This window comes from Thalassophryne amazonica, chromosome 14 (assembly GCF_902500255.1).
Source record: "Thalassophryne amazonica chromosome 14, fThaAma1.1, whole genome shotgun sequence".
NCBI classification, from domain to species: Eukaryota; Metazoa; Chordata; class Actinopteri; order Batrachoidiformes; family Batrachoididae; genus Thalassophryne; species Thalassophryne amazonica.
In genome coordinates this window covers 29102259-29114910 of record NC_047116.1, presented here as the reverse complement: position 1 = coordinate 29114910, position 12652 = coordinate 29102259, and the positions used below count along the sequence as shown (strand labels likewise).

At 41.0% G+C, this 12652-nt stretch overlaps 1 protein-coding gene across 4 annotated transcripts in view; it reads left to right on the top strand.

Moving 5' to 3' along the window:
- Positions 1–12652, top strand: part of itga6a (integrin, alpha 6a) — a 40093-nt gene that overhangs the window by 24104 nt on the left and 3337 nt on the right. For 2 of the 4 annotated variants that reach the window (XM_034185942.1, XM_034185941.1), the window contains exons 9-21: positions 802–929; positions 1023–1112; positions 1190–1251; positions 1349–1518; positions 3304–3447; positions 3536–3651; positions 3945–4107; positions 5722–5808; positions 5916–5995; positions 6101–6178; positions 9865–9967; positions 11608–11784; positions 11914–12012. In XM_034185942.1, coding sequence (XP_034041833.1) covers positions 802–929; positions 1023–1112; positions 1190–1251; positions 1349–1518; positions 3304–3447; positions 3536–3651; positions 3945–4107; positions 5722–5808; positions 5916–5995; positions 6101–6178; positions 9865–9967; positions 11608–11784; positions 11914–12012 — 1497 coding nt within the window. Of the gene's footprint in view, positions 1–801; positions 930–1022; positions 1113–1189; positions 1252–1348; positions 1519–3303; positions 3448–3535; positions 3652–3944; positions 4108–5721; positions 5809–5915; positions 5996–6100; positions 6179–9864; positions 9968–10906; positions 10973–11335; positions 11376–11607; positions 11785–11913; positions 12013–12652 lie in introns of those variants that run through there. The other 2 variants (XM_034185943.1, XM_034185944.1) reach the window with 2 other exon arrangements.

The window sequence follows — 12652 nt, the reverse complement described above, 5'->3', positions numbered from 1 at the left end:
CACACACTTTACAAAATCCTGGATCTGTCTCGGTAAGTCTAGATTCAATAGGTTTTCTTGGATTAAACTCCTTCTGTGTTCCACTGTGTAACTGTGAAACTGGTGATACAACAAACAAATGTTGCACTGTGCACAGTTTTTCCAGTCACATTTACAAAAGCCTGTAACTCCTTCAGAGTTGCCATGGGTGTCTTGGTGGCTTCCTTCACTAGTCTCCTTCCAGCATGGTCACTCAGTTTTTGAGAACTGCCTTCTCAAACAGATGTAAATGAAGTCCAAGATACAATCATTGACTTGGAAATGTTCATGTGTTCATCCCCTGACTTGTCTAAAGAATACTGGCTGAAAAAGTGATTATGTTGTATATTCATCAAAGTGTGCAGTAACAGTGTACAGAATACTTTTTAAGTCTCTCTCTTTTTTTTTATTCCACTGTTTGTACTGGCAAGCATTTTGAGTTATTGTTGTTGTTCATTAACTTTGGACATTTTAATCAAAGCTCTGTTTATACAAAATCGGTTAATTTGCATTTGCTTCTAAAGATATTTTAAATTCTGTACATAAAATTTATTAATAATTCTGACTAGGTTTGCATATTACATAGCTTATATAAATTAAAGCAAATTACTTATCAGATTAGTCCATATTTTTGGCACACATCATATCAATCAATCAATCAATCAATTTTTTTATATAGCGCCAAATCACAACAAACAGTTGCCCCAAGGCGCTTATGACAACAAATAATTGATCTCTGTTATAAATGTTAATGGTTTCATAAATGTTTATCATTTGTTATAGGTGCTTTCTGGAAAGCAGCACAACATCCAGTTTTTTGGATATTCTCTGGCAGGCAACATGGACTTGGACCATAACAATTACCCAGATTTGGCTGTGGGATCTCTATCAGATGCAGTGTTTATTTACAGGTTAGTAACTTCTTACTCATTCTTGTCATTTTAAACTCAACTGAATATTATAACAACTTTATTTATGAAGGATTTCTTTCTTTTTTCTATAAGAGCACGGCCAATCATCAGCATAAATAGAGATGTCATCGTATCACCAAAGGAAATCGACTTTACCAAAAAAACCTGTGGTAATGGCATTTGGTAGGTATTCTGATATTTTAATGTGCTTTTTAGTCAAAACTCTGTGTTCTAATTGAATAATAATCCATTACCTTTAGTTTCACTGTGGAAGCCTGTTTCTCCTATACAGCAAAGCCTGCGTCCTACAACCCAAGGCTCAGTAAGCAAAACACTGATTCTTCCAAATTATTCCAACATTATCCATTGATCCTAACTCACTTGATGTTTTGTTTATGCATCATTTATCTCCACTGCAGCTCTCAACTATTCTGTTGAGGCAGAAGAAGATCGAAGGAAGCAAGGGCTGACCTCAAGAGTGATGTTTCTGAACTCATCCCACACTGAAAGAGACTATCAGTTTAATGGCACATTTGACCTCCGTGGGCAAAACAAGAGGACGTGCATCCAGATAAAAGCCAAAGTGAAGGTGATACAATTCAATTTCAATTTATTTAGTTGATATAGTGCCAAATCACAACAAAGCTGCCTCAAGGCACTTCACACAAGTCAGGTCTAACCTTACCAACCCCTAGAGCAAGCACACAGGCAACAGTGGTAAAGAAAAACTCCCTCTGATGATATTGGGGAAGAAACCTCAAGTAGACCAGACTCAGAGATGTGACCCATGGCTTAGGCCATTCTACCAATAAGGTTTACAATACAGAACACAACACAGCAGCAATTGATGAGAGTCCATGCAGGCATCCAGTTCACCATCGGGGGTGTCATCGAGCCACTTGTTGGATCTGTTCCTACATCAGAGTCCGTCCCGCATCCAGCAACAGAAATCATCCAAACCAGCACGTGGATCCAGCTGCATCTCAAACAGAGAGAAAAAGAAAACAGAATCGGTGGGCCAGAAAAACTACACTTAAGGTATAATTTGTCAGCATTAAGCAACAGGAAAGCAGAAGAATTACTAAGGTGATTGCTGGCCACTAGCCCTAAACTTCACTAACAGACCCAGACTTTAGATAAAGTTGAGGCTGAGACCCGCTCTGTTTACTAATAAAATTTAATTAACTAGCCATACGAAAGGGAGAATAAATGCGTCCTAAGTCTGGACTTGAAAGTGTGGTCGCGACTATTGATACACCTCAATAAATTGCATTGCCAGTTTACATTCCACACAGTGCGCAACAGGTTGGAACATTTTTAACCAACGACCTGCGGCACACATTTACTGATTGATATATGTCGTGTCAGCCAGTATGTTTGCAAAATATCTTTGTGCTATTCAAATAAATTTTTACTTGTACAGTAGGACTTAAAAAAAAAAAAACAAGAGAGACTCCTATTCTTGTACAGTGAAATATGAGTTTGTAGAAAGTATTCACACATATTAAAGACTGATAAACTGATATTGTCTAACATGTTTATTTTTGTCTAATACGTGTTTTAAAAAGTCTCAGAATTGTAGTTATGACCATTTTTATTTCATATTTTTAGTTGTTTCTGCTCACAAATTCTCCTTTCTGTTTGAGTTTGCGGGGCCCATCAAGATCAATGCCATTTTCAGGTTCACATAACAACAGTAAATATTTACTTTGTTTATTTGTTTGTTTTTTGTTTTTGATAACTGCAGCAATTTTATCATAATGTTAATATTTTTTAATTAAACTGTTTTAATTCAATTATTTATTTATTTATTAAATAATTGTAAAAGCCATTTCCACGTTTCCACTACCACACTTTCTGTGAGAGTGGATTTGGGTTGCCTGAAGGACCCTGACTAATTGTGGACTAGGTGTCCGTGTTCAAAGATGTGGGCATTTTTTGGTAGGGGTCAACTTCAAGGGTAAAGTCTGCCATATTGGTTGTGACATTTAAAAAAAAAACATTCACTTTGGTGGCCACTGTGAAATATCTACATTAAGACTGATGTTTTGTTTTTTTCGAGTAGCTCACTTGAATTTATCATGTCAAAAAAATACATGATTAGACATCAAAGTTATGCAAATTGGAAGTCATGGTCATGGGGTGAACTTGGGACAAATCCATGCACACACACACACACACACACACACACACACACACACACACACACACACACACACACACACACACACACACACACACACACCCATTGGTGGGTGGGTGGGGGGTGGAGTGTACTACCCATCATGCAATCCAAACCCTGTTCCCTGTGGAAGTGTTTCTTCCTCTACCATTATTCTACTCTTCACTGTAATGATATTTCTGCTTTTCCCAGGACAGTATTAAGGACAAACTGCACAGCATTCCGATTGCAGTGTCTTTTGGAATTGTGGGTGTGAAGCGACACAAGAGGCAGCACGCTGTACCTCAACTTGTACCGATATTAGACAACACTCAAACAGCCAGCGTCATCACTGAGGTAAATGCGACGACCTCTATTGCAACACAATAGTATTTTAAAACAAGCGTTTGATACAGTCTTGTTGTTATGCTTGCTCTTATTGCAGGTCAGTTTTGTGAAGGAGGGGTGTGGGAGTGACAATATTTGCCGAAGTAACCTGCAGCTGCAGTACAAATTATGCCAGAAAAAAGCCAACCAGGATGTGTTCGTCCCATTGCCCGTGTGAGTGCAAACATTTCAACTGCAGGAAAATCCACTCAGGATGTATCTTATAAATGGGTCAAATTAATTATTTAAACCTGTCTTGGACCATAGTTCTGATACTAACACTGAATCTAGTTTTTGTGTGGAATGTCCACTGCAGTTCCACTGAGCGGTGACATTTAAATGTGCACCTCTGTGTAGCGTTTAGGTGCCTGGTGTTTCTGAGTTTGGTTTTTGGGTTTGCATGCTGCCCCTGTGGTCAGGTCTCATATTATCATCATTTTACATGCAGATTATTTGTGCATCTGCAGTGAGAACGGCGTCCCCGTCTTTTCTCTGAATGACCAGAAGAAGGACTTAGCTGTGCAGGTGACAGTGAAGAACAAAAATGGAGACGACGCCCACGAGGCAAAGTTGGTGGGGACGTTTCCAGAATCACTCTCTTATTTTGGAGTCCGGTCGCAAAAAACAACGGTAAACACACCGGCGACAATTTAGTTTGTCCTGAGGATAGCAACGATTAAAGGTCATGTTATTTTCCACTATATCAACAATTATACTTTTGAAAAAGCCAGTAGACTGATCGTGTACATGTTTTTAAGATTGTTTGCTAATGTCCATCCCAGAAAAATCCCAGTTTGAAAACCTGTCCCTACCATAGAGTGTCCAACAGGGTGTCCATAATCAACTGTGATATTTCATCACTGTGTTTCTGTGAAGGCTCTCAGTTGTCCAGGTGGTTTCCATAGTAGAGAAGCTTGAATCTTCGACTGGACTGGGTTGCTTGACCCGAGGACATTTCGCTTCAAATCGCAAAAGCTTCCTCAGCTAAAATTCTTGCTCTGGTAGTCTGACTTTCATCTTGACCCTTGTAGAGAAGAACAAACAGAAGCCACAAAAGCTGGAGTTTTAAACCTAACCAGACCCCTCCTACCGAGAGGCAGACTGCTATTGGCTAGTGACTAAACAACTGCTTTAATTAGCACCTATTGTGCTCTAGTTAGCACCCTCCTAATGACAGGGTAGCTGTCCCTCCTAACGATGGGACTGACGCCTCTCCTGATGGCTCTCCTGATGAGTCTCCTGATGATGTGAATGACTCATTACCATGAACAAAAGACTGAAACTGCTTTGACCTGAGTACCCCATTGTAAACAGGGGATAAAGCGTGTCTGAGACCGGTTAAGGCTGGGTTTCAACTGTTTCACATACAGTGCCTCCTTCACCCCTCTCTCAAACCATTTCTTCTCTCTGGCTAAGATTTTAACTTCCTTGTCCTCAAACGTGTGGTTAGTGTCTCAAAAAAGTGTCTTTTTTTGGTCACAAATTTGTGACCGTGAAAAATGACTTATACATTGACGATCTCATGTATCTACATGGGTCTGTAACATTGTCGTTCACGCCATCACATCAGTGAGGTGTTCCACAAGCACCAAGGTTGTACTGAAATTATACTAGGGGTATAATATACTATAATTTGAGAATTTGTTCCTCTACTCCTCCCAGGTCTTTTGGCCAATTTCCACCATCTTGATATATATGGATGAACGTCAACCTCGAAGGTTGTAAAAGATTTGTTTTGGCAAAGGTCAAGATTATTATTTTTCACTCTGTTGTCCACCAAATTTGACACATATATGAAGGTGGGTTTTGAAATTGAGATCAAATTTTCCAAAAAGCCAGTCATTGGGTTCAGGTTGCTGAGGTCAAAATTGAAGTGTTTACACTCTGATTTGCAACAAAACTGGCACACATATGGAGGTGGGGTCCGTCAGTGTCAAATTTGCCAGAGGTGAATCATTGGGGTCAAGGTCATGTTGGCCTGTCTGTTTTTTGACCTACTCCATCCAGGTCATTTATGTGGAACACACTTTGGTGTATTCCAGGAACTAGTCAGCCAGATGGCAATCATTTGGGTGAAGGTCTGGGTCACTGGGGTCAAAGGTCAGATTGATGTAGCCCTTACTGTCTTTTATGGCCACAGGTACTATTAGTATGCGTAAAAACAAAGGATTGTGCAAAGTACTGTGAGCTTTATGTTTTGTAAATAACACAGGTACTGACGTTTTATAATGTCATCTTTGCCAGAGTGAAAAGAAGATCATCTGTGTCGTGAATCAGAACGGCTCTCAGGCAGAATGCGAGCTGGGAAATCCTTTTAGGAGAGACTCAGAGGTACAGACTCGCTATCAACATGAGTGTTTCACATCATGATGACTGTGACTGGTTATTGATATGCAAATGTGAAAAATGTCTGTATTTCCATTTTTCCAACCTGCAAGATGACATTTTACATCATCCTGAGTGCTGCCGCTATAACCCTCGACACCAAACAGATTGACATAAGCCTCCAGCTGCTAACGTAAGATCCCATGAGTAGTAATTTATATGTCATGCTCAGCTCCACATTATGTATGTTTCATGCATGTTGCTTATGTCCTGTTTGTTGTCTTGGGTTTAATTTTAGAACCAGTGTGCAGGAAAATATCGTTCCTGTGAAAGTCAAAGCTAATGTGATCATTGAGCTGTCGCTGTCGCTCACTGGGTAAGTGTGTGGTTTAAACGCGTCGCGTGATCCAGTTTCATCATGCTAAGGTAGACTAGTGGGTGTTTACAAAGCAGATAATTACCTCCGCCAAGGAGGTTATGTTTTCGGTCGGGTTTGTTTGTTTGTTTGTTTGTCTGTCTGTCAGCAGGATAACTCAAAACGTTTTGAATGGATTTTGATGAAATTTTGTGGAGAGGTTGGAAATGACAAGAGGAACAAGTGATTAAATTTTAGTGGTGATCCGGATCACGATCCGGATCCCGATGCTAGCGAGTTAGCATGTCTATGGTATTTTCAATGTTAAAAGTTAGCATTAAGCAGTTGCAGCTGTCATCACGTTTGGGTGTATTTGTTTTCAAATTGTAATACGAGGTCTGTCAGAAAAGTATCCTACCTTTTTATTTAAAAAAAAAACTATATGGATTTGAATGACATGCGATTACACCAATCATGCTTGAACCCTCGTGCGCATGCGTGAGTTTTTTCACGCGTGTCGGTGACGTCATTTCCCTGTGGGCAGGCCTTGAGTGAGATGTGGTCCCGCCCTCTCGGCTGAATTTCTTTGTTTCACACACTGCTTGAGACGGCGCGCGTTGCTTTATCAAAATTTTTTCTGGACCTGTGAGGACTATCCGAGTGGACACTATTCGAGAAATTAAGCTGGTTTTCGGTGAAAAGTTTAACAGCTGATGAGAGATTATGGGGTGTTTCTGTCAGTGTAAGGACTTCCCACGGAGCGGGACATCGCGCAGCGCTTCCAGGCGCCGTCGTCGGCCTGTTTCGACCTGAAAACATCCTAATTTAAGGCTTAATTCACCCAGGATGTCGTGAGAGAACAGAGAAGATTCAGAAGAGGCCGGCATGAAGACTTTATGCGGACATTCCACTGTTTAAGGACATTTTGTAATGAAAGACGTGCGCGCAAATTCGCTGAGTCGTTTCCGTGACGACTCGGCGAATCTGTGTGCGCCGCGACAGGAAAAACACCTCCGTGTTGAAAACCATTTGTAAAATTCAGATGGCTTTTGATGGCTTTCAACAAGTGAGTAACTGAGAAATTGTTTAACAGTTTGGGCATGTTCCAACTTGCCCGTTAAGGTTTCCAACGGAGGTGTTTTTCCTGTCGCGACCCCCCGCGGTCGGGTCCGGCCCGACATGCAACTCTGCCCGCACGTTCTTTCATTACAAAATGACTGTTAACAATGGAATGTCCGAATAAAGTCCTCATGCCGACTTCTTCTGAAAGTTCTCTGTTCTCTGACGACTTACTGGGTCAACAGAGCCTGAAATGTGGAAGTTTTCAACTTGAAACGGCGAGACGCTGCCTGCCTCGAAGCGCAGATCGCCGTCGGGCGCCGTGGGCCGTCCTTACGGCGACACTACCGGACCAAAATCTCTCATCAGCCATTAAAATTTTTACCGAAAACCAGCTGAATTTATCGAATGGTGTCCACTCAGTTGTGCCTTACAGTTTTGAAAAAAGTTTGATCAAACAAAGCAGCAGTCTCTGAGCCATTCACAAACAATGAAAAAACGACGAGAGGGTGGGAGACTCCTCAATCAAAGACTGCCCACAGGCTAATGACGTAACCGACAGGCGTGAAAAAACTCTCGCATGGAACAAGTGATTAAATTTTAGTGGTGATCCGGATCCTGATGCTAACGCGTTAGCATGTCTATGGCATTTTCAGTGTTAAAAGTTAGCATTAAGCAGTTGCAGCTGTCATCACGTTCAGGTGCATTTGTTTTCAAATTGTAATATTTCTTAAATTTATTTTTGTTTATATATTAATAAGCTAATGATTATTATATACAATTTTAGAGAAAGAGACAAAAAGAAATACATCACTGTGCCAAGGAGGGAATCTCTTTAGGGTCAGTGACCCTATGGCCTTGTTTAGAGAAGTGTTTCATAAATGTTAAAAAATTCATATATTTGCAGTTTAGTTGAATAATAAATTGAATTTTGTCTCTTATTTGTTTTTGTCTATAAGCACATATCAGTGCTCAGATGACAGTAGCTTCTGGGAAAGGTGCAAGTTGCAATAAACTGTGATGCCAAGCGCTAAGGATACATGCTATCCAGTCACAGCCGATGAAACTTTTTTTTACTACTGAGCAAACATCATTGTTACACTTTTTTAGGTTCAGTGATTCCACGGCGTGTAGATGGTATGGCGTCAGTGACCCCGTGGCCTTGGCGGAGGTTTGCACTCTCTGAGTGTTTCTAGTTAAAGTTTGTTGTCGGTTCATATCCCAGTCTGACTGAAAAATACTAAGAGCCCTTGGGCAAGGTCCTTAATCCCCTAGTTTCTCCCAGTGTGTAGTTTATTTAGTTGACATCAAGGGGATTTGTCCTGAATAACAATAGTTTTCATGTTTTTAGGGAGCTGTGTGTTTTTGTGCCTGTTGCTTTAAATAAAAAGGGGCTGCTGTGTGCCACACCCCCTGTGTGTTTCCCGCATGTCTTGTGGGCGTATCACATACAGTACAGACCAGCCACGCAGACGTTATCTCCATGTACTGGACAAATCCAATGTTAAGGTCACCCATGAGTTTTCTGAAGAGCTGTTTTGAAGCTGAAATAGGGCCGGCCTGGATGCCACCATCTTTGGCGGTGTTGAACTCCGCCTAACTCCTGGTCTTAAATCATTAAAGAGGTGGATCGTGGGTGATACCAGTCTCACCTGGGAGGAACGAATGGAGCCCAAATGAGTTCCTCATCTCGGAGTTCCTGAACACGCTAAGGTTAACAGACTTACTTTGGTTAGGGTGTTTGATTAATGCACATTTCAGAGCACTGGGTGGTGGTTTTCATGGGGGGGTATAACATAGCATGTCTAACATATTGCCTCAGTAACAACTGCACCATCAGTGGATCTAATGTCACCGTGCTGCCCATACCAATCAGTGCTAACATGCAAATTAAAATCTACTAAAATTTCACTCAACGGAAATACTGAAGCACAAACTTCTTAGATGGTCAATTAGTACAATTAACTGCACAGTAAGCCATATTATCTCAGATATTTGTAATAAAATTTTCGCAAAGGACAACCACAGTTGGCCCACAGCAGCTAACAGCTACTGCTGGCAGCCTTTGCTAGCGGGGCTTTGGGTATGGTTCGTCGTCACATGTTGCCAAAGTGACCACTTCCCAAATTATTCATAATTTTGTGCCTTTAAATATCTTAAACTGATGCGTTATATAACAATTCACTCCATGTACATTGTCATGAATGGGGAAACTAGCTATGGAGAACAGAGCTGGTATTTGTACCAGGCTGTAAACATGTTTATTTCTGCTCCAGAGTTGGGGATTTTAACATGAGGATCTATGGGCAGTGACTCATTTTTGTAGCCAACCTCAAGTGGCCATTCACAGAAATACAAAATTCTTCACTTCTGCGTCGGCTTCGTTTATAAGCCCCGGGGGTTGGGGGGGGGGGGGGGGTTGGTCATTGGACTTGTGTTTAAGTTTTGTTTATTGCAGCAGTATTTCTACGTGCATAGTCATGTGGGACTTTGAGAACGATGAACGTAAAATCTCGTTAATGCTTAATAAAACTTGTTTTACTCATCGCAGTCCCTTTAAGATACCATAATGTTAAACTCTTGTTAACCCAGATGTTATACAATACATCCACCAGTGTAAGAAAAAGATGTTTTTTGGTTTCTTTCAGAAAGGCCAGACCACGCGAGGTTTCCTTTGGGGGTTCTGTAAAGGGTGAAAGTGCCATGAAGACAGAAGATGAGATTGGCAGTTTGATTACCTTTGAGTTCAGAGTAAGTTTTTATTCATCAGACCTGAATTTATATGTGATGACCAGTAACCAGTAAGAAATCAAGTTGTGTTCAGCTGCAGCTGTGTTTGGTTTATGGTAGAGCAACAATAAATACCTCATATTATGTCCATGAAAGCAACATTTTGTGTTCCAGTTTGCTGATTTATCAGTTTCCAGTTGCTTTCTCGCTCATATCCTTGCTTATTATCCTCTAATATTTTCTTCTGTTTGATATAGCTCCTTCGTTGTGGTCCATTGCCTTACATTCTGTTGTCTGTATGTTTGCTAGATCTTCTCACCTCACATACATCTGGTCCATTGGCTGCTTTGCCACAGTTTCTAACTCCTAATCTTCATATGTGATGCCATCTGTGTATAAATTGAAAGCATTTCATCTTGAAGGCTTGGGTTCTCTGCTGCAGATCAGCTGTTTAAATGTGAGGGTCCATGACTCACATTGGCAGAGGAGGATTGAGATGCAGCAGTCTTGTGCTTGTTGGTGGTGTTGCTATCCTTCCATATTTTCCTTGGTTTGGTCAGTACTGCTGTCACTTGTGTGACAAGGTCAAAAGAGTGGTGGAGGAGATGCATTATGTGACGCGAGTGGACTGAAATATATACCTACTTGGTTGGTTAGTGGGGATTACCCATTAGCTGACCTGGAAGAACATTGGTCCTGTGAGTGAGAAGTTCAGTGTTCAAATCCCACCACAAGCTGCAGAGATATGTCACTCCGTTACATTTCCACTATTCTTTTGAGTGCCTCTTTCCATTATAATGATTTGCAGATATTTGAAGCTGATGATCACCTCCAGCTTTTGATCTTACACTTATTTCTCATTGGAATGGTTGTTACATCTACTCTGTGCTGATCTCCACTCCATAGGCTGGTGACATTTTGTCCATCTGCCCCAAAAAGTTGTCATTTTCTTCTTTCCAGCTGCTCCATAAGGATGTCATGGTCTTCTTCCTTGCCTTGCCAGTCTATCATGGTCATCAGCAAAATGTAGGTTATGAATCGGTTCTCTCTGTTTAAGGTGCAGCTCCATTCAGAGATGGGAGTTGTATTTATGTTGGCGACCCTCCTATCCTGTGTACCAACAGCATTTCTTGTATATTCGTCCGTGAATTGTTCTGTAATTTATGTCTGTAGCATGGCCCAAGCAGATTGTCACCCCTTTGAGTCTGGTCTGCTTGAGGTTTCTTCCTCAGAGGGAGTTTTTCCTTACCACTGTTGCTCTGGGGGTTGGTAAGGTTAGACCTTACCTGTGTGAAGCGCCTGATTTGGCGCTATAGAAATGAAAAGAAATTGAAATTGAAAAATGAATATTCTGGCTCCAGTACTAACTGAGCCTTTGTGATCTTCCAGTGTATCACTCCTGACCGTTTCAAGGAAAAAGTTGAATAAGGTAGGTAGATACCATTCGCCAGTGCTGCTGTTGTATAGCACCGTGCTGGGGTCTTTATCATGCAAGTTCTCAATGACATTATGAGGTTGGCGCTAATGTTATGCATATTGGTCCTCATGCCAAAACACCATCCATTTTTTTTAAACATTTGAACTAATTAAGATGTGCTACAGATCTTAATTTTATAGTCTATGAAAAAATGTTAATACATACGTATTGCCTTTTCTTACAGATAAGCAACTTGGGGAAGCCTTTGAAGTCCTTTGGAACAGCATCACTAAACATACAGTGGCCCAAAGAGACCCGAGATGGAAAATGGCTGCTATACCTGGTGAGGGTCACAGTGACGGGCCTGGACGACGTGCCGTGTTCTCCTGATTCAGAGATCAACCCTCTCAAACACATTCAGGTGGTGTTGTTATCTCTTCACCTTCATGTTGTTGGAGCCAACATGTGATAGGCCAGAAGTCAATAATTCTAAGCAAACCTGCTCTATGTTACATCAACTTTAATTTAACTAGAAGCAATGTTGTTTCAGGAGTCACCTGTATCCAGGACTACACGGGAAACCAGAGAAAGAAAAGCTGCTGGTGGCAAAATGCCTTCACTCTCAGACCAAAGAAAGCACAAACTTTTGGTCAGTGTTGGAATTTTTATTAGACTGATGTTGTATTGTTTGATGCATGCATGAAAAGAACTCTGGAAAGTCGCTGGTGTGGAACGCCTTGGGGTGCAAAGCAGTTGGACATATATATGCTCCAACATAACACACTGTAAAACTCAATGAGTTAGTTGAACTCACTTTGTGTCCCGAGGGTGAATAAGAAGTCTGCGGGTCATAGAGCTTTCTCTTATCATGCCCCTGTTCTGTGGAATGATCTCCCTGCATCAATAAAACTAGTGCAGCAGATAACTGAAAAAAATGCTTCAAATGGTGATGCAAGCGCCAAATTTGGCACACATACTCCTTAGACATTACTTTTTTAAAAATGCCGGGTACCCACGTGAACTTTCAATAGACGGCCAAGAAGGGGTCAATTGAAGTATTACACAGGGGTCAAAATTTAAAATGCTCCAATCATATTGAAAGTATTCCATGATCATAAAGATTCCAAAAAGGTATAGTTTGGACTATGTGTGAATGAATGATCTGGAGTTATGAGGTAAAAACAGCAAGAACACTGAGAAAGGTCAATTTCAGTTTGTACAGGGGTCAAAAGTTAAAGTTGCTCCAGTTTTGGTAAAAAAAAGTGGAGCAAATTACTGGTTGAGCTAAT